The sequence below is a fragment of the Pelecanus crispus genome, chromosome 5 (assembly GCF_030463565.1).
Source record: "Pelecanus crispus isolate bPelCri1 chromosome 5, bPelCri1.pri, whole genome shotgun sequence".
Lineage (NCBI taxonomy): Eukaryota > Metazoa > Chordata > Aves > Pelecaniformes > Pelecanidae > Pelecanus > Pelecanus crispus.
Window position 1 is genome coordinate 25942937 of NC_134647.1, and position 27653 is coordinate 25970589.

The following is a 27653-nucleotide window of genomic DNA, read 5'->3' on the forward strand; positions in this document are numbered from 1 at the left end:
TTTCCGGGCAAGGGAGGTTCAAACGTGGATTTGAATGCTGGAGAGGCACGGAGGGCAATGGGTATCTGAGCTCAGGAGGGCAACCTTTTACTCTAGGGGTTTTGGCATCCCCGACGGTCCCGCATGAGCTGCGCTGGGGGGACCGAGGGGAGGGCAGCAGATCAGCGTGTAGTGGGGAATGTTGCTGAACGTTTCTGGCTGCAGTGAGGAGCTGAGCGCATTAGTCCTGGTGCTTCAGACTGAGACCGGGTGGTCTCTCAAGGAGGAAAAGAAAGCCTGCGATATTTGGAGATTCATTCATTCGGACTATACATTGCCCTGCCTGCTTCTGCCAGCCCCGCTCTGACCGGGAGCGTGTAGAGGAGCGGAGCTGTGTTTGTTTGCATTTCTCCCTGTTTCCTCTCCCCGCTTGCTGATAAATAATGTCTTTCACTGCTTGTGCCAGGCTTCTCCTTCTCTTTTTGCCTTCCGTTGAGATATTGGTTTTCGAGCCCTTTAAATACGAACTAAAGAATCGCCTCCAGCACTGCAGTTTTAATTGTGTTCCATAGGTAACTTTCCTCCCCCCGTAGCTCAGCCCTGCGCTGTGTAGATACCCTTGGCATTTCATTCCAGGGCCGGCCCTAAATGTATGGATTACTTGTTTTCTGCCAACGTACATTTAGCATACTGATTATGAACCAGAATACAAAAAGCCTGATAGATCAAAAGCATTTTGTATGGGCAGTTGAACAGGAGGTGAATATATAACGCTTTTGTTCATCAATAACTCTTTGGCTTTGACCTGTCTGAGCAAGTCGTGCAATAAGGTGAAACGCAGGTCACAGCGTCTAACAAATATGAAAATGTGTAGTATTAAGCAGAGCGGGGAGCTGCTGCTTCCCCAGCCCCACGGCTTCTCCCCGGGCAGCCTTCGGCGGGCTCGTCCGCTCCCGGGGGCTGCCCCAAACGCAAGCTCCGTTTTGGGGGGCGGGGTGGTTGCCCTGCCAGTTCAGCTGGGTGGTCAATAACCCCCCCGGGAGGGGGAGGTATGCCCCCTCCCCTCAGAGAAAGGAGGAGAAAGCGGGGCGAGCCGCTTAACATAGTTGGGTGGAGATTTAAATAATCCGGGGAGGGGGCGGGGGGGGGAAGGAAGATTAGGGACACAAAGTCGTTTCGAGTTGCACTTGCTGTGAAGAAGACACAGCCGCAGTGCTAAGAAAGCAGATGTTTAAAAATAGCATCCCCCAGATCAGGCAGCTGGGAGTCGGAGGCAGGCAAACAAACCGGTACACATCGCTCGGATAAACGCAACACCCCCAAATCTGCCCTCCGCAGTGGCTGGATGTATCACACCCGCACCATTATTTGTCCTTATGGTGCCTGTTTTAAATAGTGGAAGGAGAAGAGGTTGACCGCAGGACAGCAGTGAGGAGCTGGGTCAGACACAATTCATGAACTTTTGTACTCCTGTGTGCCGCTGTCGACAAAGTAAAAATAATGAAACTTTGTGATATGTTTGTAAATGATTTCGGCTGACCTCTCGCCCTGCCCTTCACCATAAACGCTACGGCGGGGAGAACCTGGGAGGGTGCGAGGCTGCGGCTCGCAGGCAGCTCGCGGGGATAATAGCTAGACCAGCATAAAGGGATGAAGGTAAATTTGGAAACTCTCCTCTTCCCCAGAGCAACTAACTCCAGCCTTTCATCTCCTCTTTTTCACCAATCGCTGTTTCTGTTGTCGGCTGTTTTACGTCTGTTTCGATTTTTTTTTAATTCTTTTTTTTTTTTTTTTTTTTTTTGTCGTGTGTGTGTGTGTGGATTTCTAATTATGGAGAATCTCTTCAGATTCGTGTTAGCCTAAATAGATAAAGGATCTTTTCTAAATTATTTTAACCATTATTATTCTAAGTAGCGCAATTTGACCGGTAACGTCCGTTTTCCGTAGCGAGGACGTAAACGGCAGAGCATTTAAAGTGAGCAGCAGGTCTTTCTGAGAATTTGGTAGGCGAAATTCATCGCTATAAATTGGTGGAGAGTCGTATAGCTCTATTGCAGCGATAATAACAAGCGTGAATCTTTTCTGAAATCCCACCTTCCTGCAAATCCGTATTTCAGAACTGAGTCCCAGCAGAATAGTTTGCATTCCTCAGAAGACAGTAAGGACTAAGAGAATTGCAAAGACCTGCTATATTGTAGATGAAAACAGAATGTTATTACGTTGTCTATATATACCCTGTAGAACCGAATTTGTGTGATATTCATATAGTCACAGATTCGATTCTAGGGGAATATATGGTCGATGCAAAAACTTCACCTTTCTGCAAATGGTTAGAAGTTTAAATACTGGCGGAATCAAAAGGCATGTGCGTGCTGAACACTCAGAAATTATAAAAGTTTTGCTGCCTCCCTCCTTTTTGCCAGGTTTTAGGACGTCTCTTAAATAAATTTCAGTAGTCGTTCAGTTGTAACTCTCACTGACGGACTGTGAATTTAAACAGTTAATCTCACCAGAAGTTACAAATTTGCTGAAAAAAAAAATAATTATCTACCAATCAGGGAATGAATCTTTAAAAAGATGCTCATAAATTAGCTAGATCTGCCAGGCGTTAGCAAAATTTTCCTGTCAAGGGTCCCGATCGCATCAAAATATTTACGACAGCAGCAAAAGCAGCATTCGCCTCACTGGAATGTATTTACTTGTGCTCCAGGAATGATATTGATGAATGAAGACCGAATTTATCTCGTTAAACCCGTGATATTTTTAACCTAATTAAATGCCGTCTTCAGTTCAATTGATTGAACTTCAGCGGTTAAAAGTGAACGGTTTCTTGCCATCTGTATGATTTTACGTACATACGTGTACAGATTCATATATCTACGCGTGCGTTTGCGTGTGTGCGCGCATACGTGTGCACACATATATATTGAGGCTTGGAAGTGAATGAGGAGTTACTGATTGCCTAATTTTATTCAGCAGAACTAAATTCTGGTAACTTTTGGATGACCTCTGCGAGACAAAGGCAGGACAGACCTATTGTACGTCATATTACCCTCTTCTTTGACGGCTTTTCTCTTCCTCGCCTCCTTATCGGTTTCCTCCCTCTCAAGCCCCCTCCAGCTCCTCGCTCCCGATATTTCTGTCGATATTTTATTGGAAGCGGGGCAGCAAGCCCCGGTGGCGGTGGCGGCTGGCGAACCAGGCGGCGGGGCAGCCTGCACCGGGGCTGGGGGACGGCGGCTCAGACAAAAGGCCGGCCCTACCTGCGGGCCGGGGAGGTGGCCGCCGCCCCAGGAGTACTCCCACACCGCCGGTACCTGGTCCGGGGGGTGCGACCCGCCGGAGAGGGGGGTCACCCGGTTACGGGGATATTATTGAGTGAAATTGGTGGAAATGCTGAGCTGCGGAGAAATCCGGTGATCGGCTCCCGCCTCCCCATTGGCCGGGCCGGTCACATGCCCGCCTAACTTTATTCAGTTGACAGCAAGTAGGAGGGCTCTATGGCAGGGGAAAAAAAGACAACACGAGAAAAATTAGTATTTTCTACCTTCAGAAATTAATGGCCATGAGTTCGTATATGGTGAACTCTAAGTATGTGGATCCCAAATTTCCTCCTTGCGAGGAATATTTGCAGAATAGCTACCTAGGCGAGCAGGGGGCCGAGTACTACAGTGCCTCGCAGGGCTCTGATTTCCAGCACCAGGGGCTCTACCCACGGTCAAACTACAGCGAGCAGCCCTTTAGCTGTAGCAATGCCCAAGGCTCTGCCGTGCAGCCGCGGGGTCATGGACAGGAGCAATCCGGCCCAGCGAGCCACTTCCCCGGCCAAGCAGAGCATTGTCCACCGCCTCCAATGCCCAACTCGCGAGCCTGCAGCCAGCAGCCGGCCCTCAAAGCCCCAAACGGGTCAGCACTTAAGCAGCCAGCAGTAGTTTACCCCTGGATGAAGAAAGTCCATGTTAACTCGGGTAAGGATCCTCTTCTTACTTTGCTCTTCTCCCCTGCTTCCGATCGTCCTCAGCGACGCTCGCTCGAGTCCCTGCCAGACTCGTGGACGAGCTTTTTAAGCCGAGGTACCCAATTACACTCGTCATAAATTTTTATTGCTGAGGAAATAGGCCGTTGGCCATGCGGGGCTTTGCCGTGCAGGAGAAAACTCCATTTTAGGAGCCTGCTAGAGGCTCCCAGCCTACCTAGCTGCGTGTGCCCGTAGTGCCTGCCTTAAACGAGGGGGAGAGCAGCCCGTCCATTGTAAGCAACTGGGACGAATCCAGCCTGGCCACATGCTCGCAGCTCGTAAGGTTTTCTTTTGTAAAGTCGAACCGGCAAGTCAGGATTAGCTTTGTAAAGTTCTCCGTATTTTTTTCCCAGTGAATCCCAATTACAACGGAGGGGAACCTAAACGCTCCCGTACAGCTTACACCAGACAGCAAGTCCTAGAACTGGAAAAAGAATTTCATTTTAACAGGTACCTGACCAGGCGCCGCCGTATCGAGATAGCCCACACTTTGTGTCTCTCTGAGCGCCAGATCAAGATCTGGTTTCAGAATAGAAGAATGAAGTGGAAAAAAGACCACAAACTGCCCAACACGAAGGGCAGGTCTTCTTCCTCTGGTTCAAACCCCCATTTACAGACTGGTTCCAAGGACCATCAGACTGACTTGACAACTTTGTAGAAGAGGTGAAATTTTCCATTTCATCCTTCGCTTCTGACCAGTACTGTACATAACTGACACTGCCCAAGCAGAACCTGCATGTAGCAGCTAAGGACTCGAGAAACTGTCATCTTTCTTTAAGGTACTGTTGTACAAAGGAGACAAAATGACGCTACTTGGGACTTTATTTTATTTGCCTCTGCTAGCACAACCTAAAAAAGGAAAAAAAAAAAAAAGGGGGAAAGAAAGCAAGAAAGAAAGGAAAAAAAAAAAAAAAGAAACATCATGCAGGCAGTGGGAATTGGGAAAATATTAAACGAGACCTTCTGTCCATAAAAAGTAATAAATCATTGAAAATGAAACTGTCCTGTGTTTCAGTTTTGAATTCAAAAGTGAAGGTTTGATGTTTTATTCTGGGATTTTTACTTTTAATTGTCTTTTTGTCCCACGCAATTTCGGGAGGATGCATTTGGGCAAGTTGAGGACAGGAAATTTATAGCATAGTCTTTTATTTGAACATAAAGACTAGTAATCGTGAACTTTTTGTGCTGCTTTACCTTTCTTGGTGTAATGAAAATACTTGCTCATTTCCATAACGTCTCAGAAGATGTGCATAGGAATTAAGTGAAAACGGGTTATTTTATGTACTGATAGTGTTAGCGTATTTATTTATTTGTTACGTAGAAAAGTGAAGAAAAAAAGAAAAATAGTCAAACCAAAAACAGGGAAGGGGAGCTGAAATACAGTATTTCTCCTTCCCACTCTCATGAACACATGTATAATGTTTACTTGTCTTGAACGTACACAACTTTCTTGTCCCTTTTTTTTTTTTTTTTAATTTCCTTCTTTGTGAATAGGAAAAGCGTCCCTGCTCCTTACTGTGTGCCATCCAGGGCTAACAGGCTTGAAATCTGTTTCCAAAGTCTGCTCTGCTCAGCGCTGTGCTTTAAACCATCGATACCTCATTTAAAAATGGAAAAAAAAAAAGGGGGGGGGGGGAAAGACCACAAAAAAACCAACCCCCACAACAAAAAGCTAAAAAGGAAAACCCAGAGTGAAAAATAAATGCGATTTCTGATATAACCTGAGCCATTCAAAACTGAAAGCTGAATGCATTCTTTCAATCAGTTTTTAAATGTCTTTTCTGCCCAAGAGAGAGAGAGGCTATGCGCGTTGCTGCTTTGTTTTATTTTGGGGTTATTTTGGTCTGTTGAGGGTTTTCGTTTTGGTTTGTTTTTTGGTTTTGTGGGTGGTGGTTTGTTTTGTTTTGTTTTGTTTTGTTTTTGAAGAGCAGTGATTGTTTTTAAGCAAACCACGACACATGACTGCAATGGTTGGAAATCTCAGCAAGTTGCTTTCGGGGAAAGGGGAAAGGCTTGGATGGGAGCAGAGCTGGTCTAATACCCACGGATTTGTCCCTGGCTGCTGGCTGCATCGTGCCAAAGTTTTAGTGCGCTGTAACTACCAAAGCCAGCCAAACCAGCTGCCTCAGCCACTTACACCTCTGCTCAGGCGGTTTTAAAGCTCAGCCCTTATCTCCTGTACCCTCAGGGCAGCTGGGAGAGGGACCACATCATTGAAATTGTAACGAGATGATCCCTTTATTAAAGAAAAAAGGGGCAAAGAAGGAAACCCAGAGCAAACGCTGAAGGGCAGTGGAAAGAGCAGGGGGTGCCCATCTCCAGGCTGGGTGCTTCCCACAGAGGACTCACTGCTTTCTGGGCTCACTCGGGAAAACCCTGGGCAAAATGGGCTTGAATGAATTCTAAAATAAAAGGCGAGCTTTTCAACAGGAGTGCATTCGGCAGCATTAACTGTGGCCAGCGGTTAATTTCTGCCCTTTTCTCATCCCTAGCAGTCCGCAAAGTGTCTTTAAGACTTGGTCTTTTGTTTTAGAGCCTGGAGAAAACTCTTTGTTCTTCCTTAGGGTTAGCCCAGTTCTCAGACTTGCACATGGCAATACTTGAATATCTCCACGTCGTGATATTAAAGATGGATATTCCCGCATTATTCGCATCATTGTTTCTATGACAAAAAGCACCGAGTTCATACATAGTAAAGATGTCTTTTTTCTGACGCCTTCACGTTGAGAAGCTGAAAAGGTATTTTACTGAAGTTCGGCTAAATTGCAGGAACAGGTTCACCCAGAGGACAAATTTTCTATTCGATTAGTTGTATTTCAGCCGGGAAGAGTGACCTCTAAACCCTTAACCTTTTGGACCCAAACTACCCTTCCCTTTCTCTGGCATGGAGAGCAGCTAGCAGCAGCGCTTGAGGAGGGAATTCCTGAGCCAAGTTTTCAAGTTTTCTTGCACCCGGTTCCTGCGGTAGCGGCCTTTCGTCTCCAGAGTTGTCCAAAGCCCTCCCTTTGCTCTTCATACGAATCTAGGGAAAGGAGAAAAAAAAAAAAGAAAAAAAAAAAAGGAAAAAAAAAGAAAAACTTCTCTGGCTGCTCTTCTTGAAAATCCCCCTCCCGGACCCCCGCTGTTTACTTAAAGACTGTGATAAGTTGGCTCGGAGCAGGGCAAACGTGTTATTCGAGAGAGAGCTACCAACTTTGGCATCTGTGGTACAGTTCTGGAAAATAATGGCCTTGGATAAGCAAATCCTTGCTTTGTGCTTCTTATCGACCGAGATGGCTCCCGAAGTTAAAGGGCCAAATTCTGCTCCCAGATTTCCTTCCCCCGCCCACTGAAGTCAAACAGGGATGTAGCTGCGAGCAGAATTTGTCTCATTGTCTTTTGAAATGTTAATATCTCCAGGACGAGTGTTGGGTTCAGCAGGCACAGCTCTTACAACCCTGTTTGCAAGTCCCCTTTGAGAGAGGCTGGGGCACTGTAATTTTACATACTTGTAACTGCGCTGTAAGCTCGGCGAATACGTGAACTGGAGGCAGAAAGTACCAAAAGAAATAGTTTCCAGCTGCCAATGCTCTGAAGGGTCAGGAATGTCTGTAATAACGACCAGAAGCACCCCCTGGTCATTATCTCCCGTGGAAAACCAACCTGGGCTTTATTTTTTATTGTTTTTTAACCCTCCTCCAGAGTTATTTTGTGTAGGAAGGGAAGCTGGTTATCTTTGTTTATCATGGGTGGAACGTTGTGCATCAGAGCCTTTGTTAACCGGTTGCATTGTCCAGCAATACCCTCATCTCTGTTAAAGTGTGATGCTTTTTATAGACTTTGCCAATGTTTTGCTGCCATTGATTAAAGCGTTATTTATACTAATTGTCGCCTGTAGTTTTGATGTAAGCACTCCGTATACATTTGAAACAATAAAAGGTGTAGAGAAATAGATTCTGGTTTGTACCTTGAACAAACAGTCCTTACAAGGTGGGTCTCTCTCCTGTGAAAATGCTGGTCCCTCCCATCATTACAGTGTTAAAAGATGAGTGACTCTACATAGCATCCTTCCAAATGTCCCTTTGAACAGGTTTGCTGATTGCCCCAGCCATAATGGTGTGACTCCAGGCCAAGCTGGAGTCTATATTTACATTTAGGCTGCAGTTAAAAGTGCCTGTCATCCATTTGCTACTGCTTTGCATTTAACAAGCCCTCCTAGAATGACTCCCGGATTTATGCATGTGTGGTGGGAGGCAAGGAGCCACACCTGAAGTCACCTCGATCCCCACACAGATGTGTGCCTTTTAGGTGAGTCCTGGAACGTATCAATTTAAAAAGAGATGGAAATTTGAAATTGAAATGCACTGAGTAGCTTTCTCCGAGCAGTAAGCTTCACTTCTTCAGCCTACACGAGGGAAAGGTCACAAGAAAACACAAACCTGGAGAGTTTAAACTTTCCCGTCGACCTAAGAGAAACATCTTGGTTTTTCTTCTCCCCTGCGTAAGCACCTCAGACAATAACACGTACCTCCGGCCAGGAGAAGTCGATTGCGCTATTTTTGTCATAAGTGTTTGTCACTGAGGACTTGTCCTCTCCTGGAGCGTGGTCAAGGCACGAGTCCAAGCAGACACAGTCTCTTGCTCAGCCCGGGAAAGGAGCGTGGTGCACAGAACAAGGCATGTGCCCTTACTGCCTGGAGTGCGCGGAGGGGAGGGTGCGTGTGCGTCTCTAGGCACACGCTGGCTAAGTTTAAATATCGAGGCACATTTTGCGACTATAGTGTCTCTCTCCCTCCTGTTTAATGGCTCCTCCTGTTACTCCCGATACATCAATACAGTTCTGTATATTATATCACCACTAGTCGTTAAGGTAAGAATGAAGAGGAAAGGCAGAGTCAATAGCAAACCCCACGCACTGTACAGTACAGTAAATAGGGACCTCTCGGTGCAGAGCCACACCGCTTCCACCGGCCATGTTTGTTAGCCCTTTCCCCTGATTCTTTTTCCTTCCCCCCCACCCCCCCCCCCCCACCCCAAGCCTAGAGACCAAAATAATCTTGCTAGGAACAGTCATAACAGGGAGAATTTCAAAGTGCAAGGAAGATGATAAGAATAGATTTCTACAAGTCCTGACCACGTGATTTGCGAAATAATTAATTCAGCACGTCCCTTAAGAAACACGGAGTCGTCATTAATCTGCCAAGCAAAGGACTCTATCAGACTTGAAAACTGAAGAGATCCCAAGAATATAATATACAAAGGGTGCAGTCCCTCTCTCTGCACACCTAGCTCTTTGCTAGCTGCCGAAAAAGAGACGCCCGGTACGTAAACATTTTTTTTACTTTTATTCCTTCTTATTTAAGCCTTAATGAACTCAGCTGTCAAACGCTTGACAAATAGGGCACGCTGCTTCCTGATTTCCAGCTCGGCAGCGGCCGGGAGCCGGACCGGGCGCAAGCGGTGACCTTTGCTTCCCAGGGAGCGGGGGGAAGAGGGCGAGCGCGGAGCCCCGCGGAGCCCCGCGGAGGAGGCAGGCTGGCCGGCCGGCCGAGCGCCTCCCGGGGCGGCGGCGCTGAGCGCGGCCGCCTGCGCGGGGAGGCGCGGAGCGGCGCGGAAGGAACAATGCGGCTGCCAGGGCGGGCGCTGCCCGCTCCCGCCGGCGGGGAAAGGGCGCCAGCTCCTTCGCAAGCCGGCTCGTAAATTTTGCCGCGCGTCTTGGCAGCGGGGCTGCAGCGGGGCCGGAGCCAGCGCCCAGCGCGCCTTCCCCCCCGCCGCCCGCACGAAGGCCGGCCCCGCTCCCCCGGGCCCCGCTCCCCCGGCCCCGCTCCCCCGGCCCGGCGCGGGGCTGCGGACGAGCCCCGGCGCCTCCAGCCTCCGAAGCGGGCACGCTGCCTTTCAAGCCCCCCCGATCAATAGCCCGGGCTAGGGGGAAATCGGAGTTGTATTTTTATAGAAACTCCACGGAATATGGACAAGGAGGCTGAGATTTCTCTGTGAAATCCCAGAGTCAGCTGGAAATACTTTCTGCAAACAGGATATTCTTTATTATCCCTTGCCGGAGTAATTTCTAAAAAGCCCTAGATTGTAGCTTTTTATTACTTCCGTTTCGGTGGCAGGACAGAGACAAAGTTTCCTATGTTATGAATTATACATTCAAACAATAACACATTAATTCAATTATTCAAAGATGACAAATGTTTATGTGCTTTGGTAGTGACTAAGGAACAGAACAGATTTGCTACTTCACGAGAACTCCTACATTTTTATCAATGAAGTTTTATATTATCCTGTTGGTCCGGGAAAGAAACCAAACTCCACCAAGGCACGCAGTAAAATGGACCCGAACATAAATCGCAGCCCTTTCATAAGAACGTTTATTCCCGCATATAGCCCGGGCTATTTTATCAGTTTGACAATTGCCGGAGTTGTTGTTATAAATCATCATAAGTAATTCCTGAAAGGGTGCGAGGCTGCTGGGGGGCGGGCGGAGACTGTAAATCTTTCTGTTTTATTGCTCTATGAACATATGCTCCGATTGAAGAAGTCTTAGATCCTTTACTGGAGACAAATTCGCGCAAAGCTGGAGTCCCACCAGCCAAAGGATTAACATTTCCTTAATACTTTTTCAGTCCCCTTTACGATGTCTTAATTCTGGTGGCGGTGGCGAAGGTGCTCCTTTCTTTCAACCGTCCTCCATTTTTATATTAAATTTCCCCCCTTTGTTTTTTTTTTTTCCTTTGGCCCTGGCGTCTGAAAAGATACCCGAGGGCCGTGGGGCTTTTTTCCAGGGGGTTCCGAACTGCCCTCCAAAAAGACATCTTCTTCTGAATCCTCTCCGTGCTCTTTGCTCGACCGGTGCCCAACTTCTCCCTCGCACTTTTGTGTAGGAAGCGAAAGACCTCTCCGTCATCCAAAATGTCTAAACAGCGGCCAGAATTATGTTCGGCTTTGTGTGTATGTACACAAGTATGCAGAACACGCTGTGCGTGTAGGGGTTGCTGTATGTACACACAGACACGCGAGCGCGGGGGGCTCTGCAAAACTACCCAGACGCCGAAATATATGGCTGACGGAAAAGGATATAAAGAACCATTACCTCTTACTTGAGGCGAGATTTAAGTGCATCATTTCGAAGAAATATAGGATTATAAATCCGAAGCCGTACACAATAATTTACATTGAACTTATGTTTCCATCACTGGACTCCAATCTTTTTATAACTGGTTTGCAAAGTCAGGAAAAGCAATGTAATTTAGATAAATGTTACAATGCACTTACGGTTAGTATTGTAAGGTAATACGTTACTGTCACATCCCCATGCTTTGGATGGTAATGAAATCATAGCAGATGTTAGATTAGGTGTGGTGTATTTATAGCTACAGATATGTTAGAAAAATCAAACGGAGGAGCTAATATAAATTTTTTTTTTCCGCCCCGAACTGGAATTGTTGGGGAGCTTTGTGGGCACACATGACGGATATACATGGGGTTTGCTCTGTGTCTTTTCATACACACAGAGGGGGGAGGCAGGCTCAGGGCAGACACACACACGCACAAATGTCATGAGGTTTTTTTTTTTTTTTTTTTTCCCCCCAACGCTTCTTTAGCCTCCAGACAGGGGTAGTCCCCGCTGCCCGGCATCTTCCCGGCACGGAGAAGGAGAAAACAAAAAATTCGCGCACGCCGGTGAGCCCCAGCGCCTTTCCGCCAGAGCAGCGCTGCTGCGGAGCTGCCCCCGGCGCAGACTCTCGGCCGCAGCCGGTCCCAAATACCTCCTCTTTCTCCGCCGGGAATTTCTGCGCCCTGGGATCATCCCGCGGAATTCACCTTTTCCCCGGCTCCGCCGGCCCCGCGGGGCGCGTAAGTGCGGGCTCCGCCGGCCTCCGCGGAGCGGCGCGGAGCTCTGCGGGAGGAGAGCGGGCTCGGCAGCGGGGCCGGAGCGCGGAGGAGCGCGGAGGAGCGCGGAGCGGGGGCAGCCCGCCCCGTGGGGCCCGGCGCGGCGGCCCCGCTGCGTGGGGGCGCGGGCGGCCGCGGGGCGCGCGCCAGCCTCGGCCCGGCGAGCTGCTCCTGCGATCACGTGGGCGAATATGCCTGTATTTTAAGGCAGTGCCTATATTTCTGATTATAAAGGGGTTTCTCCTGCTCGCCCCCAAAATTCATCAATGGCCGCACGATTTAAAACCAAAACAAAACACGAGCCGGCCAATTGCTGCCTTTGGTTCCAGGACGCTGATGGCTAAAGGGTTGTGTGTTGATTTTTTTTTTTTTTTTTTCTTTTAAAGCCCAACAAATTCCGATTTCCACTCGCTCTCTTTTATTGGTAGTTGAGCCTGAGCCTGTTTTCGTTCTATCGGGAATTCTGGTGTATGGAAATGTCTGTAAAACCGCAAGATCAGGTTTAGGAGAGTATTGCCTGCAGACAAAGGGTGAAGGATATATTCTAAGAACTGCAAGCGCAGATCCTGAAAAGTGAGGAGCCCAGGTTTATGATAAATTGATACACAGGTAAGCAACTGCATGACAAAATGGGACCTTTAACCGCAGGGGCTGCATTATCGCCTTTACTCAGAGACCGTCTGGAATTTGTTTGCAATCTCTGCCCACAACGGCTGCAAACGCATGGAGTGATCTCCACCTCCTTGAACGTTTTAAGCTGTGTCTTCTTTTTATTGTGCTCTTTAAATAAAACGTGGACTCCTTCCCAAGGGCTAGGGGAAGAGGTTTATCCCTATCCTATTCCCAATTTTCGGTGGTTTCAGGAAGGGAATTACAAATAAGCAAAGAAACGAGGGAGACACAACTTTGCTAGATGCTCCCGTTGCCAAAGTAAGATTGAGCATCGCGTTAATGCGTTGCCGTGGATAGCCGGGCAGGGGGTAGCCGTGTTGATTTGTAAAGGGCGATTTAAAATAGGCTCGTCGGTAATGTAGCCCCTACATAGGGTCTCTTAAATATTCCTGCCAACTGCCTTCCCGAACCTTTTCCCCTCGCCGTGCATTCGTGTTCCTCAGTGGCTGTTGTTGTCCTCCCCCGGTTGTGTTTAGTGTTGATATTACCGGTGTGCTCATGCCTTCGAGTTACACACGCTGCTTGAAGCACGGCTTGATATTTATCTACCGAGAAGTTTCTTGCCCTGCATTTGTGCGGTTTGATCAATAAGGCGGTGGGAAGGTGCCTGGGGGGGGACCGGTGCCTCTCTGGGCGGACTGGGGGGCTGGAAGCGGCCACACAGCCTCCCCGCATACATTTGCTCAGCTCAGCTCAGCTCAGCTCAGCTCAGCTCAGCTCCCTCTCGGGCTGTTGCCGCCAGCCCGGCTCTCCCCGCAGCGCCGGTTTCCACCGACTTTTGGCCTGCCTGGAGCCCGGCTGAACTCGCGGGTGGTGTCTATTAGGGGGGCCCCCCGCGTAAAGCCCCGCTTTGCGCTGGCGAGCAGGAGCGGGTGTAAGGCTGCGCCGGACCCTGCCCGCCCCGAGTCACCCGGGCGAGTCCTCCGCGGGGCTGAGGCGTCCCGCGGGAAACAGGGCAGGGAGGCGAGGGGAAGGGGAGAAAGTTGGGGTGGGTTGGGGTTTATTTATTTATTTATTTTTCTTCTTTCTCTTGCGTGTTGCTCTGCTCGATCAGAAGTTAAAGGCAGTGAACATTTTTCTTAGCTGTATGCCTCCAAGCTGCTGGCCTGCCAAGTTAGTCAGCTGAATCCAATTACTGCAAGCAGCATTTCATTTGGCTCGATGGAAGCACTCACTTATAACTTCACCTAAAATTTCAATAATACCTATATTGGGCCCACGCCTGAATAATTCTAAAGATTTCCCTGGGCTTAGCTCTGGCAACTTCTTCTCCGAGGTCGGCTCTGCAGGAGCGGCGCTGGGATCAGGGCACAACCCCGGCGTGCCCGGACTCCCCTCTCCGCAGAACAAACTTTGGGGGTTATTCCTGCGGCCGTGGAAATCTCGGTATTTGGCCAAGCTCTCGCCAAGTAAAGCCTGTCTAGAGCAAAAAGGCTACCGCTTGTGAGGCTGAGGAGCTGCTTCAGAAAGGGATGAGAAGTCGATAATTAATTAGGCACAAAATGAAAACTTACCGTGTTAATCAACAGCGGCTAACAATGACTCGGTTTGCAATATTATGATCTTTCCGCTCAGGGGCTAAGGTGCAACCCAACTTACGCTGCCTTCATACGCCCTAGAAAGTGCTTTTTCTAATGAACTCTCTTTAAAAAAAAAATAAAGCACCTAAAGTTGACGTACGCCCACGTGAATATATTATATAAGATGTTACCGGGACAGGCCCGGGCCAAGAACCTGAGCGAGCATCATGTGTAATCATGAAGCTCCACTTCCCTAACTCCAGTTTGCCAGCATAAATTAAGGTGATTTGGAGGGGGAATGTTGCATCCTACTGGGTTTGGGTAGGGAGAGGGAAGACTTGGTGGAAAGTTGTAAGGTCTGTTGTGTTGTGAGCTATTGGAGGCGCTTCCGTTGGTTGTTCATTAAGTGGTGAGTTATTGCTATACGAGCCAAAGGTCATTTCAAAGGCTTATGGTGGCTAGATATCGTCTTTATAATGACCTGGGCTTCTTTGTGGGGGATTTTCTGGCACTCAAGTTCTTAAAGTCCTGAGTCGACACGTTACACAGCCAAACGCAGAATGCTCGTTTCGAGCCGCAGATATTTGCGGGGTATTTTGAGCGCCGGGGTTTCTTCGCTTCTTTTTCTCTCTGCCTTACCCGGGGGGTGGGGGGGAGGAAGGGAGAGAGACCCGCGCTAGCTCCGTTCCCGCGGAGCGCTCCGCGGGCCCTGAGTGCGGGCGGCGGGTGCGGTGGCCGTGGCCGGCGGGGGTGACCGCAGATCCCCCGCAATGGCCCTGCCGCCCCCCCCAACCCCGTCCGCTGCTTCTCCGCGCCTCGGCCCGGGCTGGGCGCTCGGGGCGGCGGGCGAGGCTCCGCGGCCGCGGCCGGTGCGCGGGGCCCGGCGGAGCGGCTGCCGCAGGCCGCCCTGCCCGGCGCCGACCCGCAGCCGGGGCATTTTGCTGGTTTCTTTGCTCCCCGCCTCTCTCAAAGCGCTATTAATAAATGAAGAGAAGCATCTGCCCTTTGTCTGGTAAAAGATCTGACGCGGACGGAGAGACACGGTGAGGGGCTGCCGACGAGAGGTGCGTTTATTAACAAAGTCCTAAGGAAGAAAGTCCAAAACAGAGCCGTTTCCGCTGAGGCTTCTCACTTTTGTTGCAGGTCTCTGCCCACGGATTATCCAAAGGAACCTGAAGATCCTACCCGCACAGTTAAAGTCAAAAATCAAGAAAAAACATAAGTGTGGTGAGTTGTCTACATTTCCTTTTCCACCCGCCTCTGGCCCCTGGCAGGGAGCGGAGCCCGGGCCCGGCCGGCGGAGCGGGAGCGCTGCTCGGCCGAGCCCGGCGCCGCAGACACCCGGGGCGGGCGGCCGCCCCCGACGCCAAATAAATAACAGCCCGCAGACAGCCCCGCTGAGAGCAGCCCGTGGTCGGAGGGAGCCGAGCCCGGCTGGGGAGCCGCCAAGCCCTGGACCCAGCCGGGGAGAGCGGGTGGCTCCCGGCGGGGGGGGCTCCGTAGCTGGTTTAAGAGGCCCCACGGCGGCCACCGCTCCGTGCCGGCGCCAGTGTCGTCCCCGTCCCCCCCCTCCTCCGCGCTCCCCGGTGCTCTCAGCCCCCCCCCCCCCCAAAGACGAGACCCCCCCCGGCTCAGGCGCAGCCCCAGCGGTGGGTGCCCGGCCGCCCGCCCAGGGCAGGGGCTCCCCGGGGCAGGGGCTCCCCACCGCCCGGCTCCCCTGCCCGCGGCCCGGCGCGGCGGCCGGGTCCGGCGGCGGCTCCAGCGCTTTCCTTATATACGGGGCTGCCCCGGGCCGGCGGCCGGGAAACGTGCCGAGCGGGGGATTCTTTTGCCGGGCTCCCTCCTACGCGCCGGCTGCTTTGCACTTCTGAAAGTGCCGGGGCTTGGGAAGTGTTTTCCTTTTCATTCCTGGCCGGAGCGTTTACTGCCACGGCGCTAGCAGTCATAAATTTTGTTACAAACCGCAATGACAGGTGCATTGATATGCACCCTGAGAGCTCCGGCTGCTTTAATAACCGCTCCGCTGGCCGCTCTCACCGCCTCTTATTTATTCGGTATCATATTAGATATTGATCCTAAGCAGAATTAAGTGTAGTGGAAGTTTTAGTAGAGAACTGCTTAATATGAAAGCGTCGGGAGGAAAGCGGCTGGCAGTGCCGGGCCGGTTTCAGCGTGGGCCGGCCGCCTCCGCGCACACTCGAGGCGTGGACGCGTGGGCTCCCGGCGGCTCCCCAGACAGAGCCGTGAGAGGGTCGGTAACCCCCAAAAGCGCTGGAACCAGTGGCGGGACAAAGACCCCCATTATCATGTGCAACGCCTGACACTTCAGACGAGGTTAACCTTTCTGGAGAGGAGGAAGGGAAATCAGAAAGACAGACATGGATACTTTGCGGTTTCCTACCCTCGGTGCCTCCGAGCCCACCTCCCACGGCTCGGCCTCACCATTTGGATGCCACTTTTTTTTTTTTTTTTTTTTTTCCCCCCCCTTCTTTTCCTGGAGGCTGTTTCTGGCCAAACCACCAAGTGTTGAGCCCCTGCTTTGGTGTTACCTATAAAAACATCACCCCGGGCCTTGCACTCGTGGAAAATCAAAACCTGGAAAGCTCTCTCTCTCCCTCTTCCTCTCCCTCTCTCTCTTTTTAAGATCTAAAGATGAGCCACCAAACAGTTGAGCATTGTCCATGTGATTTATGGCCCATAGCCTCCTTTTTAGGTTCAAGCAGAGTTCACAAGCAGTTGGTATTTCAGAAAAGAAATAAGGCTTTTAACAGCTTAACAGCAATATTCTTTCTTAAGATTCTGCGTATTCTTTTGGGAACTATATTTTACAAGGCACATAAAAGCCTATGCTTAAGGCGGCGTTGTGCTAACAAAAGTCCTCAGTCCAGACCGTTCCAGAAAATTTAGATGATAGAAGTGGAAAAAGAGCGACAGAGTTATTTTTGCACAAATACTTTCAAGACTCGTCAAGATTATCACAGCGCATTAAAACTAATCCGAATCGCCGCCGTCCATTTCCCACAGACTTTTTTTTTTTTAACTGAAATTTTCCAGGACAGGAAAATAGCTCTTTCCCCGTTTCCATCAGCTTCGCAGATCATCCCAGGCTTTTGTTCAGGGAAGAAAAGGACGGCGGCCGTTTGTGACAGGGGATAAACGGCCGAGAGCGGCCGCGCATCGCAGCTCACTGGGGTTATTCTGAGTTATACAGATGTGTTTCCCGGTGAATTTTAGAGAACGGATCAGCGGTACTTGGCGGTACCGATTGCTGCGGGAGAAAGAGCAGTGCTCTGGTAGTATTGCTGAAGTATAGGCTGGAGAGTGATAATTACCGGACACTCTTCAAAAATTTCTAGCTACTCTTCTCCGGTATGTTAATAGGCATAAACCCTGAAGAAATAGGATGAACTCTTAAGATACGTTGAGTTACAGACTTACATTGTCAGGTGAAGTATGTGCTAATTTACAAAATGACTACAAATGTCAGAGAAAACCCCTATCCGATAAGAAAAACAAGAACAGGGAATATTAAAAAGCCGCAACAAAACTGCAGACCAGTTTCTATCTTGCAACAAGAGCAGAGAAGTTTCGGGAGCAGCAAGGGGAAAGGTGACAGCACCCTGCCCCAAAAGATGTGCCCTAAGGGGACCGTGCGTTTTCGGTCTGAGCAGCCTGATGGGGGGGGGGGGGGGGGGGGGCGGGGGGGTGGGGAGGGCAGCGCAGTGAGTTTGCAGGCTGGAAAAAGAAGAGAAACCCCTAAAAACGATCTCCAGTGTCTCAGGTTCTTTCTACTGGGGACAAATAAAAGGGACGAGAAACGTTGGGTGAGGGAATTTAATTCATCACAGAATTAAAATAGGGGAGCTGACCTGCGACTTCCTTTATAGTGCAAAGTGACGGGAGTGAATGGCGCCGGTTATACTTTAACTCCGGAGGAATCCGAGGGAAGAAGGAGGCCGGGTTTACAAAGGGGCCGGGATCTTTCTGCCTCTGCCCGGCCTCAGCCCGGGCTCAATCCATCATGTCAGCCCTGCGCCGCCGTGCGCACGCGTGCCGGCCGAGGGGGCGCGGGGGGCTCTCAGCCGAAATGGGCCGGGGGGGTCCCTGGGGACACCACCCAGCGCGGCCTCGCCTTGCTCGCCGAGAGCCCTTGCCTGTAACCGCGGGGGCCGATCCAGCGATATTCGTGCGGGAAGGGTCCAAAGACAGAACGAACAAAGCAAGGAAGCATCCCCCAAAGTGCCTCAAAAAGCGGCCTCTAGGAAGTGCCGCCCATGTGTCCCCTTCTCCCCCAGCTCCATCGCTCTCGGGTGGCTCCGTCCCTGCCGTCCCCCGGTCCTTCCCCAGTGTGCCCCGCTCTGCCCTGGCTGCTGTCTGGTGACCCTGCTCCCTCCCTGGCGTCCCTTGCTCCCTCCCTGCGACTCTGCTCCTTCTCTGGTGTCCCCTGCTCATTCTCCGGTGTCTCCTGCTCTTTCCTTGGTATTCCCCGCTCCTCCTCTGGTGTCCCTTGGTGCTTCTCTGGTGTCCCGTGCTCATTCTCCGGTGTCTCCTGCTCTTTCCTTGGTATTCCCCCTCCTCCTCTGGTGTCCCTTGGTCCTTCTCTGGTGTCCCTGGCTCCTTCTCTGGAATCTCCTGCTCTTGCCTTGATAGCCTCTGCTCTTTCCTTGATATCCCCTGCTCCTTCTCTGGTGTCCCGCTGCTCCTTCCTTGATGTCCCCTGCTCCTCCTCTGGAGTCTCCTGCTCTTTCCTTGATATCCCCTGCTCTTTCTCTGGTGTCCCTTGGTCCTCCTCTGGTGTCCCCTGCTCCTTCCTTGATGTCTCCTGCTCCTTCCCTGGTGTCCCCTGCTCCTTCCCTGGTGCCCCCGCTCCTTCCCGGCCGCTCCCCTCTCCCACGCCGCTGCCCCCGGGCCCACCCGCCCAGCCGAGGTTCGGGGTGCGGGGGGTGCCGGGGCCGGCCCCGGCCTCTCCCAGCCGGCGCCCCCCACTGAAGGTCTCTTTTGTGTCCCCGCTGTCCCCCTCCCCAGGTGGCTGCGAGTGGCCCGGGCCGACGACGTGAGGCGCGGGGCGGCGGTCAATGTTATTTGAGCGGGGGCCGCGGGCCTCGGCGATCGCAGAGCGGAGGATGCAGAAAGCCGCCTACTACGACAACGCGGGGCTCTTCGGGGGCTACACCTACAGCAAGGCCGACGCCTACCCCTACGGCGCGGCCCACCAGCCCTACGGCCAGGCCGGCCTGGACGGCGAGTACCCCGGCTCCGCCTGCTCCGTCCAGGGCTCGGCGCCCGGCCGCGCACCGGCACACAAGGGCAGCGAGCTGAGCGGCAGCTGCATGCGGACGGCCGGGGGCGGCCCCGGGGGCAGCCAGCCCCCGGGCATCGGCGAGCAGCAGCCCCCGGCGCTGCCGCCCTCCTCGCCGCCAAACCCTCCCCCCAGCGCACCCCCTCCGAAAAAAGCCAAGGGGGGCCCCAACTCCTCGGGCTCGGCCACCGCCACCCTCAGCAAGCAGATATTCCCCTGGATGAAGGAGTCCCGGCAGAACTCCAAGCAGAAAAGCACCTGCGCCCCCTCAGGTAGCCCGACACCCCCGCCCCGGCCCATTGCCCGCCCGGGGAGCCGGGCTGAGCCCCTCGGGCCGAGCTCCCCGGGCTGAGCCCCTCGGGCCGAGCCTCCCGGGCTCAGCCCCCCGGCCCTGCGCGTTGTCCCCTACTCCTCCAGCTGCCACAGCCGCCACCCCCCGCTCGGGGGTCCCGGGCCTGCCGGGCGCCGCAGGTGGGGCAGGCTGGGGGCTCCCGCCCAGCTCCCCCTGCCAGCCCGGCGGCGGCAGGCGCGGCCCCGACGGGTCCCGGCAGCGCCCGGACGGGCGGCCGCTGCGGGCCCCCGGGGGAGGCGGGTGCGGGGGGGCGTGCGTGCCGGGCAGGGAGGGGTGGGGGGCCGCCCCCGGGCCCCCTGCGCCCCCTCCCCGAGCGCCGGCAGAGCGGGGGGGGGCGGCGGGGCTCCGGGGGACCCCGGGGCGGGGGGGGCTTTCGGGGGGCACCAACGGCTCTTTGTGCCTCTTCCCCGCAGGAGAGAGCTGCGAGGACAAGAGCCCCCCCGGGCCGGCCTCCAAGCGGGTGCGCACAGCCTACACCAGCGCGCAGCTGGTGGAGCTGGAGAAGGAGTTTCACTTCAACCGCTACCTGTGCCGGCCGCGCCGGGTGGAGATGGCCAACCTGCTCAACCTGACCGAGCGGCAGATCAAGATCTGGTTCCAGAACCGCCGGATGAAGTACAAAAAGGACCAGAAAGCCAAAGGCATCATGCACTCCCCCGTCGGACAGTCCCCGGACCGCAGCCCCCCCCTGAGCGGCCCAAACCACGTCGGCTACTCCAGCCAGCTCCCCAGCGTCAACAGCCTCAGCTACCACGCGCCCTCGCCCACCTCCTTCGCCAAATCCCAGCAGAGCATGTACGGGCTGGCCGCCTACACGGCGCCGCTGAGCAGCTGCCTGCCGCAGCAGAAGCGCTACGCGGGCGCGGAGTACGACCCCCACCCCATGCAGAGCGGCGGCGGCGGCTTCGCCAACCCCAGCCTGCAGGGCAGCCCCGTCTACGTGGGGGGCAACTTCGTGGACTCGATGCCGGCCTCGGGCCCCATGTTCAACCTGGGGCACCTGCAGCACCCCTCCTCCGCCAGCGTGGACTACAGCTGCGCCGCCCAGATCCCCGGCGGCCACCACCACGGACCTTGCGACCCCCACCCCACCTACACGGACCTCTCCTCTCACCACACCTCTCAGGGACGGATGCAGGAGGCACCCAAGCTCACGCATCTGTAGCGGGGCGGCGGCCGGCGGGGCCCGCTCCCCTCTCCATTACCTCACTTTTCTGACGGGACAGTGTTACTTTGCTCTCGAGTGCCAACAGTATTAGTGGATTTGTCTCCCCTAGCAGCTCCCTTCTTTCTTCCGCAGCCCCGGGTAGGTCCGTGAGCAGGAGCCTTTCTCTTAGAGCTGTGCTAAGCATGACAGTGCAATATACTGCAAACCGAGGGACTGATAAGCTTGATGTACTTGAAGGTAAGTCTTAGAGATGCCGTAGTGTTAGCAGCGCGTCATGCTGAGGTGTTTTAGACCAGTCGTGAGCGGTGGGAACTTGCCCGCGCGTAAGCTTATTTCAGAGAAGTTAATTTATGGATTCTTCCCTAACGTAAGGGTCGCATCGGACTAAATGATACGTATTTATTATTTTAAGCGAGACATTTTTTGTATCACTGATTATTTATCCTTGTCTTAATGTATTTATGTGGGTATTTGTAGAGTTTCTTCACCAATGCTTCGGGAGAGCGATTCAGGTCTGTGGTGACTTACATTTCACCTATTTAGTATATTCGGTCTGAGCTAGTTGAGAGAGTAGTCTTGAACAGTTGTAACAGTGGCTGGTGTTTGTAGTTTATGTAAGGATTAATTAAGACAGCAAGTCGTAAGTCATTAATAGGGTAAAACAAACTGTGACATCACATAAAGAGCCGTTACACTTTAGAAAAAAAAAAAAAACTCGAAAGTATTTTTAAAGTATTTATTTCTAACCGGCTGGCCCCACTGGAGCTCCTCGGTGGCTTGGCCGGCAGCGGGCTCGGCCGGGTGAAGCCACCTTGAGCTGGAAGCGTAGCCCCTAGGAGGAGGCGATCTACAAAGCGGGGCGCTTGGCCATCTTGTTTCAGATCAAGTCCTGCATACAAAAACCTCGGTGAGGTCAACATTTATTTATTGACTGGGTATCTATCGCACATATTATTATTTCGGTGGGCTATTTTTTTTTTTTAATTACACTCTGGCTATCTGAAATAGGAAAGAAATTAGAAGCTTAGAACGCAAAAAATTTAGAAACCCTCTGATAGTGCTAATTTCATTAGGGTCTCCATAGCAATCCGCGCAGCAGCTGCCGCCTCCTTTGTTATTTATACTGTTGTCTTTATACTAACCATAAATCAATTTTTTAGACATCTTTGGAAGCCCGAGCTTTTCCTCTTGTTTTTCATAAAAATAAACTTTGAAAGAAAATTGACAATCAGATATATACAGCCGAAGGGGAGCCGCCGAGGCGGGGTGCGGGCAGCGGCCGGGCGGTGCCGCCGCACTCCCCCTGCGCCCGGCTAGGATGGGCCGTCCCCTCTGCCCGCGGCAGAGGGGCCCCCCCACCTCCCTCTGCCACGGACGGGACAGCTAACACGGGGAAGAATTAAAAAAAAAAAAAGAAAAAAAAAAAGAAAGGAGAGAGAAAAAAAAGAAAGGCGAAAAAAGGAAAAAAAAGCAAAAAGCAAAAAAAAAAAAAAAGGAACGATGCTCTGAACCCTCGTGTTTCCTCCTCTAGTTACACGGCTGTGTTGAGTCCGTTGCTGGATTTACAGAGATACTTCTTTTGTAAACGTTGTCATTAAAGTCTCTTCCTGATGGTACATGTCGCTCCAAGAAGACTATTCTTATCTCTTTCTAAAAGTGTTGAGTTAAAAATTAATCCGAACTTCTGTATTCCCCACCAAGCCATCTGACGTGCCACTTCCCGGTTTGACAAACACTGCAGCTCCTACTCCATCCTCTAATGACAGGACCTGACATTCCTATTGTGAGAAATATTTTAATTCCTCCAATTCTGGTCAACACAGACAAGTTTTCTTTCTTTCTTCTTTTCTTTCTCCTCCCTGCTTTCTTCCTTGCCTTCTGGTATTTGTGTTTGGCTGGACAGTAATGATTCAAAATATTACTTAGGGTTTTATTTTCCCTTCTGTGCGATTTTAACAATGTCGTGCTATGTTGAGATGTGTATCTTTTGTTAAATTTCACTTTTACCCAAGCAAATTTGGATATATGTGTTGTAGATCTGTAAACGGAACAGAACAGAATAAACTACTTTGTTCAGAGACATATTTTAACCATTTTGAGCCCTAAAATTGTTTTCTATGGAAGTTTTCACACAAATTATTTCCTAGAAGCTCCATCCAGGAGTAAACAAAACATACAAACAACACAAAAAGTAAGGCTAAACACTACTTGTGAATTATACTTCTATTATATTCCATAAATATATATATATGTTTGTATCTCCAAAACTTTCTGTAATCAATGTACCCATGACTGACATTGTCCATGTAGGTTTTTTTGTGTGTTCTTGAAAACACAACGTATTTCGCATCACCTGCTTCTATCTGTGAAACAGCAAGGCACCACCATTTCTGTGGGGCTGTCCCTGGTGTGACCCAATGTGCTTTTCCCAAGTGTTTCCCACCTTCATGCTCTGTAGGCTGTTCTTCAAACAGTGTCTGCTCTGACTTACACTATTAGTCCTTCATTAAGTCTGTTAACAAAGAAAAGCCCATTTATACATAGACAGCACTTCCCCAGATCTGAGGAAGAAGTGGGTTTCAGAGGAACCCTACCACAAACACGGTGTTACTGAGGCACACTGCCCTGAATTATTTCCATATTGCAGAGAGAGGGGGTTTGCAGACTTGTTTTCCAGTGGGGGAGGGGGAGGAGGAGGAGGAGCATGTGTGAGGGGGAATCTTCTTGTAAATAAATTCACTTTCTTCTCCGTGACTCTGGCAGCAGCGTCTCGTTTGTAACGTGGTAGAAGTCTGTGATGATAACCTAATTATTAGAAGTAATGTTACTTTAGCGAGATCTCTGGCATTTTTACAATGTTTGTACAAGCATCAGCAATCTAGAGGAGAGAGACACTTTGGCACAAGCCAGACTTTTTCTTGGCCCATCATTTAAAACCCATAAATTATAAACTACCCCCTTTCACACTCAATAGGAACTCAGCTCCTTTGCAATAACATCTGATGTGCTGAACGCTGGTCACCCATTTAAAACACAACTTCTCAGCCAAGGCCTGGCCTGGTGCTGATTCCAGCCTTGCCTTTCTTTGCAAATAGGAGCCATAGCACTCCTTCCCCTCCTTCCCTGCTCCCTTCATCTGCTCCAGACCCATAACGGGGTCACTGAGCCAGGGCCTTTAAATGCCAGCAGAGCTGCAGCAGTGTTTGGGATGGGGAGCGGCCGACAGCATGGGTTGAAAGGGGTGCACCAAGCTTCAGCGAGGCCATGCAGGTTCTCCTGTTCAGCTCAGCGGGTTTTGGGTCTCCACCTGTTGGTCTGGCCCTTACAGTAACCCACCATTTAATGGGGCCGCAGCAGTTTCCCCCTGCAAAAAGGAGAGGAGGCTTTGTGTGAGCTCTGTGCAGTCAGGGCAGGGCTGAGCTGCCCCTTTACACCCTGTTTCTTTTGAGGGGGGGGCTCCCATCCATGTCCCTCTGTCTAGGGCCTCGTAGCAGCACCTGGGCAGGGGGACCTAGGCAGGCACAGCCAAGGGCTCGTAGGGATGCCACTGTCTTGCAGCTACCACTTGTGTGGGGCTTGGAAAACAAAGCCAGATGCCTCCTGCTCCATTAGCAAGTGCTCCCTGGGCAGAGCACTGCAGGCTCCCAGCCCTGGTCCCTGGGCAGGCCAGGGAGGGACTCCAGGGCACCCCATACGGCTGCCACCATGGGACCATGCCTGGGTCACCCAGGGCTGCAGGCAACCTTGTCCATGGGTGAAGAGGAAGCAGCTGGCTGCACACCCAGGAGGCAAGGACAGGCAGGGGGGAGGCTGGCTAAGAAAGAGGGAGCCAACTAGAAGCCCCCTGGCTTTCCTGGCGACCAGCTGGGTCATTGGAGCTCACGGCAAGAAGTCTGAAGGCAGGATCTACCACTGGGATCTCTGCACCCCTCCAGCCCCATGCAAAGCCCTATGAAACAGCCCGCAGGGAGGTCCAGGTACAGAAGGGACTACTTGGCTGGGGAAAAAAGAGGGTAAAGGTGATGGGGCTCTTGGGCTACCGCTGGGAGGGTGCCTCGCTGACAGCTGTCGGCCAGGGAGGGAGGAAAGGAGCTGCAGGTCGCGATACCATCCTTGTACATGCCAGCCTGCCCTGTGTGCCCAGTGGCCGTACACAATGGCAGCCCAGCAAAAGTGTAGCATGCTGTGTGGCGTAGAGGCCCAGGCGTCCGGCATCACTGCCGCTGTCCTGCCTGGGAACAAAAGCTGGAGCCAGACGGGCAGCACAAAGGGGCTGGTGCTGCTGGGGCAATTAGGACCGCGGTGGCTGGCTGGGCACCACGTGATGTTATATCTTGATGAACCGGCTACCTCTGCTTTTAAAAGGCACAAGATGGGCTGGACCAGAGCTCCGTTGGCTGCAGCCACTTTCCAGGGACTGAGCTGCAGGTTAATGCCTGAATGGGCAACAGCTCCATTCCCCTGTGAGCAGTGGCAGTGGGTATGCTGTGGTCTTCGCTGGGAGTGGGGCTGGCGGGGGTGGGAGGGGGCTGGCTCTATTAAGGGTCATCAATCACATGATGAGTACTTTTCACTCGACAGCGGTTCCTCCTGCTTCTGCTGGGGCCTGAGCCAGCTGGGACTCGACCAGAAACCCTGGTTAGCAGAAGCAGAGCCCAGTCCTGGAGCCCAAGAGCCATGGAGTAATGTGGCAGGATGGGACTGAGCCCCTTCGGTCAGAAAGGCTGAGATGCAAAAGGGGACACAGCGAGGTGTCTGTACCTGCATATCCTCAGGCCTCTGCAGATGCTGCTCGGGAGCAGAGATGGGCCTTTGCCTCTACCTTCAGAGCCCAGGGTGCCGGAGCTCCCTGAACTGCTCTGGAACGAACCCCAGAAAGGCTCAGCTGCAATGACTATAAGCACAAAGCTGAATAAAATTAACATGGGAGCTGTACTAGGCAGGATGGAGGTCTTCCGGGTAAAAATACTCCTGAATGTACAATTTGAATACTTGGGTTCCTTTTTTCTTTATTTGCTGACGTGCAGGTTTTTTTGCAACAGCAGAAGTTTTGGGAGTGGGTAGACAACCCCATGCTGAGTGAGGTGCATAGATTCAATCTTTTCTCTGAGGAACCTAGGCCACCTTTTAGAATCTTTGGGAGTAAGAAGGGCTAGGCAAGGCAGAAATCTTGACTGCAAACCCTTTGATATCTCTATTTTGCACACAGCAGTATGGCTTACCTTGATACCTCTGGGTTATCAACATGCATAATTGTTCTTTCCTGCCAAATTTACAGCCATGGGACAAGAAACAGGGCATTACATGGCACAGGGGCCCATGTGGAATCACTCTTCTGGGGAAATCCTTACAGAAGGAGGGAGAGACTTTCCTCTTCTCTGTGTTCATGCAGAGGATCTTTGTAGTTAATCCCATGTACTGGGAGAGCAGGGGTCCCTGTCCCAGGCCTGGTGAAGTTGCCCCAGGGGTCATCCAGGAAAGAAGAGCTTGTGGCAGGGAAATATTGATGGCAGGGGGAAACACTCCTTTCTCAGGAAGAGCGCAAAGTGCCCTGCCCACCTGGAAGGTCTGTGCTTGTGCTGGAGCTGAGCCTTCTTCCCCAAGAGCAGCAGGACAATTCCCCTTCTTTGCCCTGGGGTCTTTGTACATCCCTGGTTTTATTCACTCTTTACAAAATAAACTCCCCAGAGCTTCTCCTCCTTCTTCTCTTGACAGCCTTCCTCCCAGGGGCCTTTGATGGTTTGCCTGTGTTAACATGGCCACTGCTTAAATCCCCACTGTTTGCTTACCTCCCTTTGGGATGCTCACCCACACCCTGGCTGTCTTCACACCATGGATGCACATCCCCACGTACTGCTGAGAACCAGCCCTCCCCGGCTGGCAGTGTCGTGGCAGCAGAGGGGCAAGGACAAGGTCATGCTGGAACCAGACCTTCCACATCATTTTCCTGAGGGTTGGGGAGGGATCTGTTGAATCTCCTGTGTGTTAGCTATTGTGACAAGCACCGAGGGTAAAGGCTTCCTCCAGAGAGGAAAGGCAACATGCCCCGACCTCAAAGTAGTCCCTGTAGCTCAGGGCTGCCATTGCCTTCAACACATGCGCTGCTCAAGCAGCCTCCCCAAGGCACTGCTGGTAAGTGTCTGCACCGAACAGGACTTAGGGCTTTTTGGCTGGGCTTGTTCCTGCATCGTGTCTTAATTTCACAAGTGGCTGTCTCAGGCTTTGCAGTGGCCCACATGCTTCCAGAAGCATGGTGGCATGGGGGTTGGTTTGGTCCGTTGTTCCCACAGAGGTTTCTGCCACAGCAGCTCCCCTGGCTCGTGCCGCCACTGCACTGCTTGCACAGACGTCCCTAAACCTCCCAGCCATTCTCAAATTGCCTTTGACAGCATCATGTTCCTCCCAGTCTTCTTTTGAACTCACTTTTCTTCTCCCTCCTTTGACTACCAGGGACTCTTTCCCATTAGACCTCTTGCAAAGAAACAGCTGCAGTCGCTCAACTTCATATCACTGGGACTCAGCTATTTAACTCTGAACACTGTGAAATTTAGGAGCATAGAAAATTGCATCCCCCTCAAAAGCCAGAGCAGCAACAAGAGACGCTTTGCCTGTGCTCAGCCACTGATTTCTGCTTTCCTCATCCTTGAACAGTCCTGCAAAAACAAACAAGTAATGAATAAGAAACTCGGTAACAGAATCCAGCCGGGTGAATGGAAAAATCGTATGTTGGTGTGAACACGGACAGATCTTCTAGCATTTAAAACACAGCT

At 51.9% G+C, this 27653-nt stretch overlaps 2 protein-coding genes across 2 annotated transcripts; both read left to right on the plus strand.

Annotated features, from left to right (window-relative positions):
- Positions 1 to 3529: 3529 nt before the first annotated feature.
- Positions 3530 to 4655, plus strand: HOXD4 (homeobox D4). Its single transcript, XM_009490945.2, has 2 exons — positions 3530 to 3947; positions 4351 to 4655. Exons 1-2 carry the CDS (start codon positions 3539 to 3541, stop codon positions 4653 to 4655), a joined length of 714 nt encoding a protein of 237 aa, XP_009489220.1. The 5' UTR covers positions 3530 to 3538.
- A 14484-nt stretch (positions 4656 to 19139) lies between these two features.
- HOXD3 (homeobox D3) lies at positions 19140 to 20880 on the plus strand. Its single transcript, XM_075710916.1, has 2 exons — positions 19140 to 19635; positions 20129 to 20880. The coding sequence occupies exons 1-2, from the start codon at positions 19140 to 19142 to the stop codon at positions 20878 to 20880; spliced, it is 1248 nt and encodes a 415-aa protein (XP_075567031.1).
- The last annotated feature ends 6773 nt before the right edge of the window (positions 20881 to 27653 follow it).